This window comes from Alosa pseudoharengus, unplaced genomic scaffold (genome assembly GCF_046254945.1).
Source record: "Alosa pseudoharengus isolate Yale_2024_CS ecotype anadromous, Long Island Sound unplaced genomic scaffold, YU_APseudo_1.1 YU_APseudo_1.1_scf_18, whole genome shotgun sequence".
Lineage (NCBI taxonomy): Eukaryota > Metazoa > Chordata > Actinopteri > Clupeiformes > Clupeidae > Alosa > Alosa pseudoharengus.
This window is the reverse complement of record NW_027468650.1, coordinates 31,648,352-31,666,558: the sequence shown is the minus strand read 5'-3', so window position 1 is coordinate 31,666,558 and position 18,207 is coordinate 31,648,352. Positions and strand designations below refer to the sequence as shown.

Here is an 18,207-nt window from a genome sequence, read left to right as displayed (position 1 = left end):
GGGAGTAGAGCTGCTGCAATACTCTGCTGTTTGAGACCATGTCTGCAGTGCATGGTGATCTTCAGGACGTTTCTGATTATTTGCTAAAGAGTACTCCAGTAAGGCCACAGCCATACATACATGTCCAGATGTCTGGCTGCATGGATTTTGGGTAGCCATCTCTACAACTGGGACACGGCTCTAAGCTGGTAAGTGACAGGGATAACTCTTTAAGGGACTGGGGAACTAATGGATTTAAAATGGCCCCCATGCTGTGGATATGACTACATTACTGCAGCTGGAATGCTAGTGGGAATATTGCCTAAAAAAACAACAACAAAAAAAGACAACTAAATCTGGGACAGTTTAGCACACACCGCAATGCGATTTTTGCAAATGTTGCTAATGGTCCCCTTGTACCACGGGTCAGTGGTTTGGGGTTGCTAAATGAGAATTACCTGTAAAAACAAACCACTTTTGCAACGTTAAACGTTAACCTAACCTCTGAGTGCAGACCTGAGACGAAGGCTAAGTGCCCTATTAGCGATTCTTCCACTTGTCTAGGCCAAACTCGTTACAGCGGCATGTAAGTCAAACTGACCCCTAGCCCTTCAACTCACATCCCCGGTCTCACAGAATGGTCTATGGGATTATTTTTCCTACCTAACTGTGGGCGGTCCAGAAGATGCAGATGAGGAGGATGAGACCAATGGGCATTGACGAGTCTGGACGTGCTGTTCTAGGTGATGGCGTCATTTTTAACCTGGCAACAGGGGCGCGTCACCACTCAGCCACGGCCCGACTAAGCCCATCGCAAACCACAGCCCAGCTGTTCCACCAACATCTGTTCAGGACTGCAACACATCAACCCAATCTGAACTTGGATTTACGCAACTCCACATCAATGTCATACCCATGGCAGTGTGAGTATGGTGATAAAAGATCTAGGCTGTTTTCCTTTGTTGCCCAATGGTTCTCACGGTATTTGATGACTCCACTTTGACTGAAGCACTTTCAGGGTGAAATCTTTGATGTGCCTGAGGGTAATGCATTAGGATATGCTTAGTGTTGTTAGAGCTTTTATTCCAGTATTCTGGAGCAACTGCATCAGGAGATTCCTGAAATAATCAACATCACCCATCACTAAAGAACAAAACAAAGGGGACATTTTATTTAAAGTTCCACAGTTGTTACCATACTCTATACTAAGTTACAGATTGACAGGTATTGGTAGATAAATGTTTACAGACATGAACACTGAATGAGATCAACCTCTAGTCTTTGTAGGGCAGAATAAGGACCTCACCACGAGTTGTAGATGAAACAAGGCATCTTGAAACCACCAAAACAAGCAGAAGAAACAGCCAGTTACTTCATGAGACTCGGAACTCTTTAGGCACTTCATTTAACTATGGACTTCCCTACACAACAGCAATAGACACGCACGGCAACAACAACATTTACATGAACAAAAACATGAACTGAAACAACCCACATGACTCACAGACCAACAGAGTTCCTATTATGGGAAACTCTGGAAAGTTTGAAGCAGATATCAGGAAATTGTTTTATCACACAGGCAGGCCATTTTCATAACTCCCTAATCAACATTCCTGTTGGTCAATATTTCAGCCTATTAGAGACACCGGGGAGCGAAAACTGTGATGCACACTGCGGTCATATTGGCCACTATATTATTCAATAAAATACATTAAGCCATCACCATCACCAAGGTGAACCCATTGATTTTGAAGGCTAGGGGCAAACTGATGAAGTCCTCCACTCCAAAGAGGGTGGGCACACCAGCATGGAACAAGCTCTGGCACTCTGAGCTCACATTACCACGGCAACGGCACCGGGCCGCTGGCTGCTCGAGCATCAAACGCGGAGGCAGACTGAGGAGCGGACTGACTCACACTCACGCTCGCGTTTGCAGCGGCAACAGAAGCAGCGGGGGCCGACTGACATTAGAAATAGAGTCGCTTACATAAGCCCACCAGCCCTAAATGCCGCTTATCTTATTAACAGCGGTGAGGGCTGGCCATTTTGGTGGTGACGGCACATGCGGGTACGCTGAACGCATAGACCGTGGGTTTTGGGATGGAGACCAGGGTGTCTCTGTGATAGGGTGGCTCTCTTCGGATCTGCAGAGACTTAAGATTATTTGCTTTGTCTGAAGTGCTATTTAAGTGAATCCGGCTGCTACAATCCATGCACCACTGCTCCAAAGCCTTACTGTGATCACACAGTGGTTAGCCTATTAGCCTTGTACGTGAAGTGCAGGGACTAAATAATTCATCTGTGCCACCCCTGAAGAGCGTTTCTTAATATTCTCATTCAGTTGGTCAACACTGCTCCAGAGAGAGACTGACTACATAATAAATCTGCACAGAAAATATAATATACCAATTAGTTATCAGCTTTTACATTACCATGTGACAATAATTGAAGTTCAGAGCTTGATCTGGTAAAACAAGCAGCATTAAGATAACTAATTAGTCAGGCCTCAGCCAAGTGTGTAAATGACTAAAATCTGGAGACTGCATTAAGGATATTCAAATCATGATAACCACACAGTTTCCTTTTGATAGTGAGCCATCCATGAGCAGTAATTTCAGTAGAGGATGTGGGAACTTAGTTGCTTCCTACAGCAGACTGGTAAGACTCACTAAAAAAAATCGGTTTCTCTCACTTGTAGGAGAATAGCATCACTGCCGAGTGAGAAAAACAAACTTGTTTCACTGATAGGTTTTAAAAGCTTTATCAATGCATTTCTCTCACTGCCCTTGCCGTTAGATTTTACATGCATCTCAACTATGACCTCTGGAGCATAACCATTAACTTGCTCATCCAGATGGAAAGCACTCTATGCCGGCACCCTCCTCTGATCTAAGGCCCTGGTTAATAGCCTGATGTGCACAGCAGGTTAGAGAGAGTGACTAAGACACAGCAGGATGTGGTGGCCGTTTGAGACCACAAAAAAGACCTATGGTCTTGAAAACAACACAGTAGGTGATCATCACGCGATTGTTCCTTCATTTAAAAAAATATATATTCTGTATTCAGGTGTTTATTAATGAAAACAGTTCAGTAAACCCAACAAGCGAGCCAGAATGGCAAGCAATTTATCTTAACCTACCAGTGCAGTTCATAAAGCATCTTAACCGACTTCCCAGAGACATACTGTAGCTTCAACAACTAGCACTGAGACCTACAAAGAGGAACAGATAGAAAGAAAGAAGCAGAGACGACTGGGAAGACAGAGGGACTAGAAACGGTATAACTAGTAAATTACGAGAGCGAAAAGGAGTTGGCTAAATATATTTACCAAACCCTCAGTCTTCAATCTCACCTTTTTACTGATGCACTGCCACTGACACCTCAAGAAAATGCCGTAAATAAGCAACAGCCCTGCAGAGTGCCTATGCTAGCGTAACGCACCCCTAAACTGAATGCTGAGGCAGATAGAGAGAGCAGCCAAACGCGCCGGCCTCAGGTTTCCGTTTCCTGCCGTCTGGGGGTCTGGGCTGCCCAGGCAGCGCGTGTGCAGTGCTGACCTCAGAAAGAAAAAAAATGAGAGAGAACGCATGTGATTCATCCCAATCTGCTTCCACCAGCATAGTTCCTACACTACTCGGGCTTGGTGCAGACCAAGTGCAGCACAGCACACATTACAAAGATGTCAAATCTAATGGGAGAGTGAGGGCTGCCTGGCTTTGTTCATGTGGCACATGGTCAACAGATCTGGCCCTCAGTTGGCTGAACCATTGTCACCATCAAACCAGTTGCCATGGTAGCGCCTTCACATTAACATTGTCAAGCCTGAAGCCATGGTCATGAAGGTTGTTACAGAAAATGAAAGACTTCCCCTTGCTCTTATCCAAAGAACCTCCCTATAGAGCCTTCTGGATGTTCTATTGGCCAGGTAAAGGGCATAACTACATTATCACATTTGAAAAGAAATCTGTGTGCATATCTCAGATTCCTTCACCTCAGTTGCATGTACATAATGAAGCTCTATATTCCCATTCATTTTGTTTAATGGAAAATGAAATAAGCGCCCTCACGCTGTGGCCCTCACAATTCTTAAAAAAACATTATACACATACTGTTGCATTATAACAATGTATGATTGTATCCTTCATGGTATCCTTTTTAGTCATATTTATTACATATTTACTATATGCATTTTGTGTACTACAGTATATGTTTTGTTCTTGTGTCATGCTGTGGCACCATGTGGAGCTGCTTTCGTTGTACATTTGCTACAATGACAATGAAGTTCATTCATTCATTCATTCATTCTCAATGAATTCATATAGGCCTATGATTTACAAAACTTACACTGACAAAACTGCCACAACATGTTTGGTATCTACTGTCTAATTTGGCATTAGTAAGACATGGGCATTTTGCATTTCAATAAGTTGAACCTGTCTAATACTGAAGCTGCCTTGTAGTAGTGTATTTAAATGCGCTATTCTTCTGGATAAAAACAGGAGCTCAGTGTACAAGCCTTGTTGCTGGGGCTCAGTGGGATGCCATGAGGATGCCTCCACAGTGTCTGGGAGCGGACTGGGCACGGGCCGCACGGCAGATGGGGGCCGTTTGGTCCTGCAGCCCTGCTACTTGTCGGATCATCTGCGTCGGCAACCCTGCTCGGCGGCCACTCTCACTCAGGAAGTGTGTGGGAAGGTGAGAGGGAGCGAGTCACATGGGGTTGGCACGCCGATGCCACACCAACATGAGTGAGGGATCGCTTACATAAATAAGCATCTATCTCCAACATCCACGAGCACATGCACGACGATACATAACCTAAACCTGAGAATGCGATGGTGACCTTTCTGCAGGAAGTTCAGAGATATTATGAGTATGCTTTTATCTAAAAGAAACAGTGGGCCAGTTTATTTATAGGGCTGCACCGAGCGTCCATATGCAAAGGACATTTTGCATGTTTCCATGTCAATGCTAAAGATACACCGCAGACTCAGTTACACCTCCTCTGGGATAGAGTAATAAGGTACTGCTTGGCTATAACTTATCATCAGCACATCTATTGTAAGCACTGTGTTATTTACATCTCCTCAGAGAAGCCCTTGAAGTGTACTATAAAGAGGTAGGAGCCAATGAGGGGCGGGTAATACAGGCTAGACATATCCATAGAACCACCTACCGCCTACTTTGCACACCTTTGCCTGTCTTTGTGGTGACAGGAGAGGTACATGGAGAGAGTGATGGTGAGCTAGAAAGAGAGAGTGTGCTTAAAACCAGAAAAGTGGCTTACAAGCTAAGTGACAGACAGATTGTCCTCTAGTCTAAATTCTTCATTCCATGACAGGTGGCATGCTTTAAAAAAAAAAACAGGAGGCCTGTCATATAAACAAACAGGTATTTTACCTTCTAAAATATTGGCTAAATGCCTAAATAAATAGAAAGTCAGACTTATTTCAAGAAACATTCCATGTTTAAGATTCTACTTCAGTAGGCGCTACAGCTCATAATCCCTTACTTTACACCTTAGAGGTACAATCCTCAATCACATTCTATTACTTAATTTGAAGTAGGCCTACTAAAATTACTGGAGATTCCAGATGAGTCTTTGAGTGCTGGTAACTCTAGGTGTTATTGCGAGAAATTGGAGAAACTGTGGCTAAGTTATACACCCTCTATTAACACACAGACACATACTCCTGGGCAGGTAGCCTACTGTAGATACATGTACAGGCATGTAAGTAATAGAGCCCTTAGAACTACAGAGGGGAAGCAACGGGTTCAGCCATTCCTCCCAGTCAGCCCTTACCCCTCCCAAGCACAACTGACCTTCTTTGATGATTAATGTGCTTTGGCCAACGAAGGAAGTTTGTGCTAGGGTCTTTTTTGACTCATTCTTCTAAGGGAAAAAAGCAAATAACTGCTGACACTCTCAGGGTGAGGTGCGCATTCCTGGCATTGCAAGACGTGTTTTAACGTTCACAGCTTGATGGTGCCAGAAATATGCACGTGGAAAGATTTATTTCAGACACAAACCAATATTTGATAGCATGTTCAGTTAAACTGATTGAAAGAAGACGGAAAAATTAGTCAAGTATTACAATATTTATGTAACCTGCACGTATGTGCAACAAAAACACATGTGCGTAAACAGTGTTTTGGATCGCTGTGTATCATAAGCGAAGAGATTAACCCGAATTTACCAATTAATATGCAAAATTGAACCCAGATGCGTTCTGTAGGCTACACACGGAGAGTCAACGACCCAGAAACATCGGTCGAAACGTTGGAGAAAGACAATCCAGTATATCCAATCGCGCATTTCAGTAACGATCACCATAATAACCAACCCCATATGGCTAGGAGAAATCAGTTATTTTTCAGGAATCTACCATGAACGAAATAACAACTCTGATAAACCGATGAGAAGAAACTACGAATGACAGATTATAGGCTACATTTATTCTCCCCTTGTATTCACATTCTATCCGGTCAGTGATGAAATTAGACCCATTACATCATAACTTCACAAATAAATGACCTAAAACCGCTCACTATAGTGTTCAATCAAATACTTACATCGGCACAAATAAATCGTGACGCGAACAGGTATCACATGACGAATGACAACAGCTTCAAGCCACTGTATTTCCAAGAAAACCTCAAGATGGACATTTGAGTTGAGTTAAATAGTGAAGTGTCACTACTTCGTGCCTCAAGCCGCTCAGCCGTTAATAACACCGACTACTATTGCGCTGACCCTCAACAGGGACACATTATGCCAAGTCTTGATGGGCGCGTTCAAGGGAGTGGGTCGGAAATAGCTTTAGATTTACAGCTCACCCATCCCATGCTGACGTCAAAGTCAACAGCGACTTATTTTTCGAATAAATAAAAAGCAATTAAAAGACACTCAACATGTACTCATGCAGTAGCCTAGATACCCAAACAAACATTTCCTCACCAAAGTAAGGTCGATGGCGTCAGTGGCTTCCAATTTGGTTTTGCATAGGTGATCAACCTCTCATAACACAACTGATATGGTGAACAACAGATACCTCAGAATATGCCAACACATATCACCAAGCACATAGCAAGCCTTCTACAGTCATGCAGTATCAGTTATTGTAAAGGAAGTGGGATTAACTTTCGTTTAGGAAATGGCACTTGACCAGTTATCAAACTTCCGTCTTTATATTGACTTGTTAAAAGCCTAAGAAAACACAATTCACATACACAATTTGCACATTAGGTAAGGTAGACAATTACTAATTAACAGTTTGTGTATTACAACACAGCACTTGAAGGAACAATTTTTGGCTTCCATGATCAGCAATCACCAAGAACCACTTCAGCCACTCTCCAGGGGTGGACAGTAACTAAGTATGATTACACTTAACTTTACTCCACTACATTTGAAAAACAAATACTGCACTTTTGACTCCACCACATTTGAAATATGAGCATTAAGTACTCGCTACTTTTAAGCACATTTGAAGTGATTCTTTAAATGCAATAATGCATCTCGAGGTTTATTCATTCAATAGTTCAATTTGAACTTGGCTGTGGTAATGATGGTGACAGCAGATTCTTCATCAGAACATCCTTCATGTTGCCTGGGAGACCCCAGATGAACCGGTTAACAATTGAGACTTGAGAAGTGGTCTGGTGTTAACCAGGCTATCCTCATGATCATTGTGAAGTTGCAATGAATTTAGACAATCACCTGACATTCACCACATAGCTAGATATTTAGCCTACATCATTGAACAATAAATAATCTACTCATTGAGTTATCTGGTTTTGTATGGAAATGTTTTAGATTTGTGAACAGAGATTGAATATTGATTTAAATTATACTATGCATCCATTTTAACAGTTGCAAAGTTGAAAATAGGTCCAATGTTTTTGTTGGATGTAAAGATCTGTTCAAATCCTATAACCGACCAAAGGATGTATACCCTATTAATGACATAAAAGCAAGTAATTCTGTACTTCAAATCTGGCAACTTTCACTTGTATTAGAGTAATATTTGACACAGTGTATTTATACTTTCACTTATGTAAAGGAATTGTGTCCTTTATCCACCTCTGCCACTCTCCCTTCTCATACACACGCACACCATTTTAATACTTTTGGGTGTCCATCTCCTGCCCTGATAGTCCAGTTCTCAGACAAAAAAAGCCCTTAAACCCAATCCTGTGTACTGTAATAACTGAACTCCCTGAAACTGCAGTGTGGGCCACCAGTGAGCAGAAAAATGGCAACTGTGACACAACACACCCCATTTGACATATGTACAGTACACATACACCTCAGTGTGTATCTGGCAGCTGGGTGACACAAAAATGACAAAAACCTGCCCACTGTGGTGCCCCACTAAACAGTGCATGGTCATTTGCAACATCTGCATCCATTCAGTTGCAGGCCAATTTCCGCTGTTTGACCCACATGGTTGCCCATGCAGGCAAAGCCAGTTTACTGTGGCTGGCTGGATCGGTGGGGCAAAGGTCACTTATGAGAGCACACTCGAGCTAGCAGGCAACATGGAAGCCTGCACTATATTAGATCAGCTTTAGCTATTTAGCTCTTTTGTAAGTCTTACTAACAGATGACTAGAGGCGGAAATGTAAACAGGGAGGGCATCAGGCTGACTGCACTTATCATCTGAAATAATACAGAAAAGTGTAGCCTATTTAACATAAAGGAATTTCCCTTCTTGTTTAACACTTATGGACACTGACATGTAAGATAGGTAAGACAGAGTTCTGTCATAAATGATAACATTTTTCCCAATTCAAAAATTGCCCCCCTTTCCTCTCAAAAGAACAATTTTCCTGAACCGCCATGACACTGGCTGAAAATGGCTCATGTCATGTGTCCATGCAGGGTGGAAAGAATACAGTTGGTAGCTCTCTGCAGGGGTAAACTCCTGTGGTTTAAACCCCCAGAAGTCCCCCAGGTCATGTGTTGTCAAACACTGACTGACCATGCCCTCATCACTCAAGACTGGGTGTGTTTTGTTTACCCATCATTGAGGCATCAGCTTGCAACATAACATATCACCACACCACACCGAAGGTCAAGTGCAGTGTGTGTGTGATATAGGCTACACACCACACAGAAAACCCACACAGCTCGTTCAGATCCAACTGACTCCTCCCCCGCTACTCTATTTGTACTGTACAGTCCCAGATGGTCCGGAATCGAGATCAATGGAGCATGCTGGCCGCTCCTGGCTCTAACGTTCCTTTGAGATATAGGAGATTCCCACCCAGGCTATAGCGTGGAGCGTTAAGCCTGCGTCGCATTACCTACAGTGCACCCTCACCGACGCTCAGCTTCCTGAACGCGGTTAGTTATAGCCTACTTTCAGACCACACGCCTATGCCTTAAACTAGCTGGAGTGAGGCAATGAGCAGGACAGTAATTTGTGGCACAGATTCAGGAGAACCATGTGAGATAATCTGAACATTTAAATGGAATTCAGATCACACAGTGCAAGACTTGTGGCAAAGTAGGCTACATAATGTATCCCTTAGGAACGTGGATTTGTGTCCCCTATTATAAAGATGGATGGCGATAACAGTGCGCCCACAGCCGACCCTCAACTGCTATAGCATACAATGCATTTTGCATAACGTGACAACCATCTGATAAATTGGTCTTGCAATTAAATAATCATATGTTCATTGACAGCCTTTCATGTTGAATAAATGTCCGACAACAAGAAACCGCGCGTCTTTTCATCGGAAGTAGCCTACATGAAAAATAAATCAACCCACGACATTTATGCAATTGCAATAAGAGAGTTTTATAGCTGAAGTTTTCGATGTCATTCCAAAACGGACTGAATCAAGTTGCATATTTTTTCAGTGCCTGACAGAAAAGGAAATGACCACTGTTTGCCAAATGTTCCCTCGTGTAGCTTATTAAATCCATAAGGTATCTAGTGAGTTAACGCCCAATACAAAATATATTCAACACTAACGCGAACATTGCTGATCATGAGAGATCTCAAATAATGTTGTTCCGTCTGACACCTCTGACAAATGCCAGGCTAGCGGTCAGCGGTGTAGCGGCTTCCGTATGCCCTGCCTAGTGTTACATTGTGACAACAGGGACAGGGTGTACCTACAGAAAAGTAACAACAAACTAACAGCACCAACATATCCCTGTTGTGATCATTTTCAACGTTGTGTTGCACCAAAGAACGACCAACCAACTGTATTTGGAATAATTGTTGCACATTTCATTTATTGCTGGCTTTCCCTTCGTAGTGGCCCATTAACCTAGCATGGAAGAGCATTATAAACCATGTGTGCCGAAATGAGCCATTGTTTCACGAGCATCGTTTCGTTGGACACGGGAGTAAATGTGGGGTACAATAATAAGTAATACATATGTTTCCAGTTTTAGTCATGACACTTTAGTGTACAACACCAGTTTTGCGCTACAGTAAAACTATGCGGCTGATACATTTTCACTGTATCACCACGCTAATCCAAACCGCTCTGTCACATGCTACCTTCATCGACTGTTGCATTTTCATTAAACATGTCCAATTGTAATAGGCCTGAACTTCTGTCGAATCTAACTCCCCTAAATCCATCTACATTCTGAGACAGAAATGGGAAATGCCCGAATATGACCTACCTTTACTGTAGAAACGATGTAAAATAGGTTTCCATGTACCACGCTAAGCTCAGGGAGAGCGATTACTTCGTTCAGCTGTTTGCTATTTCCGGGTTAGAGAAACGTCATTGTACCCAGCACAGGTTCAGACCTACACAGTGCTTGCCCTGCTGTTTGATGGATAAAAAAAGAAAGGTTTTTCGTTTTCGTTTAATCACACAAGACTAAGGGGGTTTTGTACTGGCACATTTCCCCTCAGCATTAGGCTACGTTCGTTTCTGTTGAGCGCAATATAATGAATCGCATAGCCAGAGGCGATGAGGATGTGCTTGCTCAAGAGTGACACACCTGAGGGACTTGTGAAAACCCGTTATCCGTTTGTTAGATTACAAACAAGCAACAACCACAAGCCCTGCTATGCTGGCATAGGATAACAAGGATAGCCTACATGGAAACTAGCGTCTCATGTCAGTGGTGTGTTTATCAGTGCTGTCAGTGACCTTAGGCTACATCACCAGATGTCAATTACTTAATTAGCTGATGAATACGTTCAAAGAGACACACCTGTATTCCATTAGTCTAGATACACCTAACGCCCACTGGACTGGGAACATAAAAGAATCAATTACACAGTCGAAGTCAACCAAACTGGAAAAAGAAGAAAGCGGTTCATACTTCAAGGTTCTGGCCAATCGTTTACTTGGTTAAAATGGCAAAAGAGCGTATGCATATCAACTTAACCATAATTGGCCATGTTGACAGTGGAAAATCAACCACCACAGGCCACCTCGTGTACAAATGCGGTGGTGTTGACCCAAGAACCATCGAAAAGTATGAGAAAGCGGCTGCACAGGTTTGTGCTCTTGTAGGTTGTTCCTTTTGCTAACCAATGCTCCAAGTTGTTCTCTGTCTAAAGGTGTTTCATTGTTCCTCCAGATGGGCAAGACGTCCTTCAAATATGCCTGGGTTCTAGACAAACTTAAAGCCGAGAGGGAACGGGGCATTACAATTGATATTTCCCTCCTTAAATTCAACACCCTTAAATATACTATAACGATAATTGACGCACCGGGTCACCGGGACTTCATCAAGAACATGATCACCGGTGCTTCGCAGGTATGTAATGAGATTTTAGACACTACCAAAAGGTGGAAAATGCGTGTTCATTAATGAACGTTGCTTCCTGTATCTGTGCAGGCCGATGTTGCTCTGCTGATGGTGTCCGCTGCCAAAGGGGAGTTCGAAGCTGGAATCTCGCGCAATGGCCAGACAAGAGAACACGCGCTGCTGGCTTACACGCTCGGCGTCAAACAGCTCATTGTCTGCGTGAATAAAATGGACGTGACTGAGCCGCCTTTCTGCAAAAAGCGTTTCGAAGAGGTGGTTAAGAACGTAACCACCTTTATCAAGAAAATCGGCTACGACCCAAGCTCTGTGCCTTTTGTGCCCATCTCGGGTTGGAGTGGGGAGAACCTAATTGCGCCATCTCAAAAGGTAGCATAACTTGCAAATGGCTCTCGTATAGCTACAATAATTTTTTTATTTTTTTTTTAAATGAATTCCATTGAATCCTTTTCTCAGATGGCTTGGTTCAAAGGATGGAAGGTGAGGAGTAAACAGGGCAACGCAAGTGGCAAGACTCTCCTGGAGGTCCTTGACTCCATTCATCCACCTGTGCGCACAGCCAGCAAACCCTTACGTCTACCCCTGCAGGACGTGTATAAAATTGGAGGCAAGTGTCTGATAAGGGAGTGTCCAGAAATAAAGTCAACCTTCAGGGCCAATGGGTCTGAACTATGTACCTTTTTAAATGGGGTTCACTCTGTCTGCAGGTGTTGGTACCGTCCCAGTGGGCAAGATTGTGACTGGTGTGCTTAAGCCTGGGATGGTGTTAAGCTTTTCTCCTGCCAGGCTGACTGGTGAAGTGAAGTCCATTGAAATGCACCACCAGGGATTGCAGACTGCTCTTCCAGGGCACAATGTGGGCTTCAACATCCGTAATGTTTCGTCAAAGAACCTCCGCCGGGGAGATGTGGCTGGCAATGCCCAGCAGGACCCGCCATCAGAAGTAAACAGCTTTGTTGCCCAGGTAAATGCATTAATCCTAACCATTGCATCAGATGGTGTGACAACTCGATAAGTGATGTTCCTGACAGTGTACCCCTCCTAAAATGGCTTCATTTTTCTCCTATAGGTAATCATTCTGAACCATCCTGGAAAAATCCAGGCTGGCTACTCCCCAGTACTGGACTGTCACACAGCGCACGTCACCTGCCGCTTCTCTGAGCTCCAGGAAAAGCTGGACCGCCGCACTGGCAAGAAGCTTGAGGACAAACCACCGCTGCTGAGGTCTGGGGATGCTGCCACCATTAAGTTGGTCCCCAACAGGCCTATGTGTGTGGAGAGCTTCTTTCAGTATCCTCCTTTAGGTGAGCTTCAATTTTTTTTTTTTCTCCACTTGCCAGTTGTGGTACATTGTATAATATGAATGATGTGATTTCTTGCTTTTCCTGCCCCATAGGTCGGTTTTCCTGCAGGGACCTGAAACAGACTGTGGCTGTTGGGGTTATCAAGTCTGTAGAGAAAGCTGACCAACACCCAAAGAAGGTGCAGAAAGTTTAAACTTAAGTTTATTTTGTTTTATTTTTTATGTTTACCAGCACTTCGGTATGTTAACTTTTTAGTTGTACAATGAAATATTTTCAGTTTTATTTTGTGAAGATGTAAAAATGATATTTTACTTTAGATTTAAAGTAGTACCACAATGAAGCTGTGGAATATTAAGTTGTCTTATTGGTAAATGATGTGCAATGAAATTGACTTGGAAGTTGCTTTGAGTCCAATTAAATTTTTTTTTTGAAATTCCATGATTGTGTACTACTTGCCCATATTGCAGTACTAAGAAAATGCCATGGAAACTAAAATGGTTACAACAGAAAGTCTTTAATCAGTATAATAGGATGATGGAGTCACCTGCTTGGGTTTGGACATAGTCCGGCAGTCAGTGTGGATAAGGCTGGGAACTTAACATAATTCAAAACATTTAAATCCAGTTTTACAGCAAACAAACACAGGAATGACAGCACCATCACCTCCCAAAATGAAATGCAAGAATGTTTCTTTGATCTCCATTACATGTGCAAGGTATTGAGAAGGGGAAAGTTAAACTGAGCTACAATTGCACTTCAATTTCTTAAATCAGCTTGGCTGAATGGAATTATCAGCGCAAGTTCTTAGCCACCTGCTGATCTTTATGGCTATTTCACATGAACTTGAGACATTTGCTGGTCTCAACTTGGGGGTTCAAGCAACCCCAGTGATTATGTAAGCAAAGGGGGTAGCAACAACACAGATCACAACAATGAAACTGTCCCTTACAATGTTTAAAAGAGAAGTCATTGCAGTAAACCCTTCCATTCAGTCGGTTTAGTGCTTACGTTTAACCATCTCATCCCTCCCTCTAAAGGTGCAACATGTGGTATACTTTTCCTAATACTATTCTGCATTTGAAAAGTGTGTTCTTTTGAACAATATTTGTTTATAAACTACATGGCTGGTTTATCTCTGCTTCAGTTGAGTTTTTAAATACTTAGACTGGTGGCGCATGTCAGTTGTGAACTCGGTAGAAATATAGGATATTTCATCAGTTTCTTGCAGTACAATTGCATGTCTGGCCTAGGGTAGGGCTTAGTTATATGGGGGAAACTGAGACATTAAAAATGTTCGATCATATTCATAATACATGACTGTATATTACTTATACAGCTGAGAACAGACATAGAAATCTAGATTAAATGTAAGTTGTTGAACTTGATAACATTTGGTAGAAATTGGGTCACCAAAATGAACATGAATTGCAACGTAGCTTTTGTACAGATTCCCTAGTCATTACTTTATGGGCACAGAAGTGTCAGTCATGAACTGCATCACTTTGTATTACCAAAATGGTCTTCATACGTACACTTTTGTAATAGTGAAAGTATGGCCCTGTAAGACTCTTAACAATATGATGCATGAGAACACGCCTAATAAAATATGACAAAAGACAACATAAAATACGATTAGGGGTGTTATATTGCCAGTGAGCTCCCAATGTAATTCTGTAAACTCCTTCACAAATCACTGGTGCAAGTATTTGCACTACTTGACCACTCAAACACTTCACAGCCTTGAGAAACAGATAGAAAAAGCAAGGTATGGCCTAAGCTTGCCTCCCTTAACTACTATAGTTGAAGTAAAATCTCTTCAGAGATAAATGGTTGTGACTGGCTAGAAAGTACACAGTATGAAACGTAGCATGAACAAGAGAGAGAGACAGAAATAGTGAGTGAGTGGGAGATATATGGACTGATCCCAGAGCTGTGTGTATACATTGCAATACTTCACAGGGACAACTAGAGAGACAGATCCTGGGTCAGTGTGTGTGTGTGTGTGTGTGCTGCTGGTGTCTGTAGTTAACCTGTGCCTTGAGGCTTCACAGGTTTTTTTTTTTTCCTTTTACAATATTTTTCCACTTTTGCAGTCAGTGGATGTCACAGAATCATTATTAATTCTTTTTAAACACACAAAGCAAGCGAGAACTACAAACACACAATAATGGACATACATCTCATCTGTGGACGTGCTATAGTGGTAAAGTTAAGAGAGATGCTTCACTTGAAATCAAACTAACAAACAAACAGAAACAAAAACACTACGATCCCGAGGGCCGGCGAGTCCCACTGGACCAGGAGGCCGTTGCCGGGGCAGGCGAAGCAGGCTTTCATTGTCCATACTGACCGGCTCACCTCCCGTCACAGCCAAACGAAGATCCAGTCCAAACTAATACTGCACACATACCCGTCAGAAGCACACTGGCCCCAAATGAGTGGTTAGAGGAAGGGCAAAGAACATGAATTCATTATGCACTTATTTGTTTTTTTTGTTTTTTTTTTGTTTCTAATACACGAACACAGGCAAGTATATACACATACAAACACACCCGCACGCTCACACTCACCAATATATGTACATTCGTAATATATACACACACTCTGGAACAGTACAAGCGAGACTGGTGTGGTAAGTACTGCGATCGGAGGGCTTGGTCTGCTGGCCAACCAGGTGTCTGGGGGGGGGGGGGGAATACCGTTCGTTAGCAGACAAGCTTCATCCATAGACTACATGTACACACACACCAGATCTCCAGTACTGGAGATGCAGCATGGGCTCCTTGTCTTGTACAGGGTTGGGGGGTTAGTTTCTTCGATTTGTGAGTGGGAGCGAACTGAGGGTGGAGTGTCCTGGGTTTATTATCTCCGAGTGCTCCATATGGGTTTGATCTTGATGCTCGCTTCAGCAGCTATTTACAGTGTTGCTCTCGGCGACCCGAGTGTGGCGTGGAGAGACCCGGGTCTGGAGCGGGGCGGGAGGGGGGTACTCAGGGGTGGTCATTCACATCGTCTGGGTGTCAGTCAGACAGGATGTGGACGAAGGACATGGGAAACACTCCCTTCCTCTCCGGGTGCCCTTCAATGTGCCCGATCTAAAAAAACAAGAACAGAAAATTGGCAAGTGGAAGAGTATCTACAATGCCGCTCACATTCACACCCCATAAAACCATTCCATAAACGCACTCCAAGGGTCTGAGTGTGCTGATTATGGAGTCCAGCCAACCATAACACATGTTTTATGGAGTCCGGCGAGAGCCATAACGGGCGGCCTGTGTGATGGGGTGTGCATGTTGGGCTGTGCCGCTGTAGGAAACAGACAGGCCAGATGTACTTACCCACCACTCCTGGTCCTCCTCTCCAGTCACTATAATGACCTCACCCTCCACAAAGGTCAGCTCATCTTCGTTATCTGCTTGGCAGTCATAGATGGTCTTGACCCGCCGAGTCTTTGCCTTTGCCTGCTTCCAACACAAACGAATCATCAGCAGGTACAAACACATGTTTACCAAATACAACTCTGTGGCTGCACCCACTCTACAAGAATACATGAACTATTAAGTGTTAAGAACATATGCCTGTGTGTCTTCTCTGCTACCTTCATTATGGTCTGTCTGAACTGCAGTGTTTTCCATACATTGACTTATTTGTGGCGGCCCACCACAATATCAACACTGACCACCACACAATGTTTTTTCCAGGTTGTACTAAATTGTACTTAAATGTTGTTAGCATTATAACCACACTGCGCTAGTTTGTTAAAAACTGTTGCATTCAAGTTAATCCTGCAAATCTACCACCACAAATAGAATTCAATTCTGTGGGAAACACTGAACTGTCACAGAAGTTACCACACATGGCCTAGAAGAGTCTTGTAACCGGCAGCTCACCACACTGATCTTTCTCGGTAAGGGGACCGGCGTCTCTGGAGCGGACACTGGGCTTCCATTGGTGTCCTCACTGGAGGGCTGGGTAGGGTGCGGAGATGTCCCTCCATGCTGATTAGCCGCTGGCACGTCAGGGGGCTGCAGTTTAGGGGCTCTCTCCCCGGGGGGTGGTTTGTGGGTGTGCTCCATGGGTCCTGGCCTCGAGGAGTTATCCCCAAGCTGGGGTTTGGGAGGCAGATCCTTCAGCTGGGGCTTGGGGGGCAGATCTCCTAAGTTGGGCTTGGGAGGCAAGTCAGATAGCTGTGGCTTGGGGGGCAGCTCCCCAGGCTTCGGAGGAAGGTCAGACGGCTGTGGCTTGGGTGGGAGGTCGCTCAGCTGGGGCTTGTCAGGTAACATGGACCTGTGGGATGGCTCGGGCGCCTGTGGTGATTTCTGGAACACTTCTGGAGACTTCTGGAACACTTCTGGAGACTTCTGGAACACTTCCGGTGACTTCTGGAACACTTCCGGTGACTTCTGGAACACTTCCGGTGACCTCTGGAACACCTCAGAAGACTTCTGGAACGCCTCAGATGACTTCTGGAACACCTCGGGGGATTTTTGAAAGACCTCAGGAGGCTGGTTGGTCTTGTCCACAGATGGGTGGTGGATGGTGTCAATCTTTCGCAGAGCCACTGTCGAGGAAAAAAATAAAGTCTTAAGTTCTTACCTCTAGAAGTCGGTAACTACTTAAATTGTGTAGGTAGCACTGGTCAAGTTGGTTCAGGCAACCAAGCCTCTGTTTATCTCATATTCCCATTCTAAACATTAAAAAAATTGTCTTTATTATTTAAAAAATATCTCAAATTAAAACACAAAAACTGTTGTGTCTCATCTTTCAAACAATTTGTAAAATTGTAAATTTTTTCCACCATCACAATACTTTCAAGCACATCAGAGACTCTCAGAAATCTTGAAATATGATTTTGAGGACTTACCTTTCTGAGGTAGTTTGGGAAGAACCCTTGGGCCAAGTGTAGACTTGGTGTTGCAAGAAGTAGTGCTAGGAAAAAATAGCAATGACGATTAAAATCACAACTAGATGTACCGCAGAGCGGTACAAAATATGACCGCCGCCCAGTCCAGCACATTTTTTCCACAAAAATAAGTCACGCTGAAAGGCCTATATGATTCTAACTGTCTCACTAAATTGCATTATCCACACTCAATTCTCACTGGTATCTGCTAGACAACAAGTACCAAAACATGATTAGTTCATAGATTTCACATGTAAAATTCATTT

At 43.4% G+C, this 18,207-nt stretch overlaps 3 protein-coding genes across 16 annotated transcripts in view; 1 reads left to right on the top strand and 2 right to left on the bottom strand.

The window, feature by feature from the left end:
* Window positions 1–10,874, bottom strand: part of fam49bb (family with sequence similarity 49 member Bb) — a 54,640-nt gene extending 43,766 nt beyond the window's left edge. Inside the window, exon 1 of one of the 5 annotated variants that reach the window (XM_076290943.1) lies at window positions 10,631–10,874. The gene's annotated coding sequence lies outside the window, so the exon portion shown is untranslated. Of the gene's footprint in view, window positions 1–3,331; window positions 3,486–6,552; window positions 6,778–6,937; window positions 7,042–10,630 lie in introns of those variants that run through there. The other 4 variants (XM_076290939.1, XM_076290940.1, XM_076290942.1 and 1 more) reach the window with 4 other exon arrangements.
* A 432-nt stretch (window positions 10,875–11,306) lies between these two features.
* eef1a1l3 (eukaryotic translation elongation factor 1 alpha 1, like 3) lies at window positions 11,307–13,231 on the top strand. The gene is made up of 7 exons (XM_076291171.1): window positions 11,307–11,462; window positions 11,546–11,725; window positions 11,807–12,103; window positions 12,191–12,341; window positions 12,442–12,698; window positions 12,804–13,038; window positions 13,131–13,231. Exons 1-7 carry the CDS (start codon window positions 11,319–11,321, stop codon window positions 13,229–13,231), a joined length of 1,365 nt encoding a protein of 454 aa, XP_076147286.1. The 5' UTR covers window positions 11,307–11,318.
* Window positions 13,232–13,533: 302 nt separating this feature from the next.
* Window positions 13,534–18,207, bottom strand: part of asap1b (ArfGAP with SH3 domain, ankyrin repeat and PH domain 1b) — an 80,343-nt gene continuing 75,669 nt past the window's right edge. For 7 of the 10 annotated variants that reach the window (XM_076290928.1, XM_076290933.1, XM_076290931.1 and 4 more), the window contains 4 exons: window positions 17,903–17,967; window positions 16,929–17,599; window positions 16,377–16,502; window positions 13,534–16,133 (listed from right to left, as the gene is read on the bottom strand). In XM_076290928.1, the coding sequence (XP_076147043.1) occupies window positions 16,059–16,133; window positions 16,377–16,502; window positions 16,929–17,599; window positions 17,903–17,967 (937 nt within the window). In that variant the 3' untranslated portion in view covers window positions 13,534–16,058. The remainder of the gene's footprint in view (window positions 16,134–16,376; window positions 16,503–16,928; window positions 17,600–17,902; window positions 17,968–18,207) is intronic. The other 3 variants (XM_076290929.1, XM_076290936.1, XM_076290937.1) reach the window with 1 other exon arrangement.

Bases quoted from the DNA above. Each gene is read 5' to 3' on its own strand.
- eef1a1l3 (XM_076291171.1), top strand. From the start codon at position 11,319: ATGGCAAAAGAGCGTATGCATATCAACTTAACCATAATTGGCCATGTT. The intron at 12,699-12,803 runs GTAAATGCATTA...TTTCTCCTATAG, and splicing joins TAAACAGCTTTGTTGCCCAG to GTAATCATTCTGAACCATCC. The intron at 13,039-13,130 runs GTGAGCTTCAAT...CCTGCCCCATAG, and splicing joins CTTTCAGTATCCTCCTTTAG to GTCGGTTTTCCTGCAGGGAC.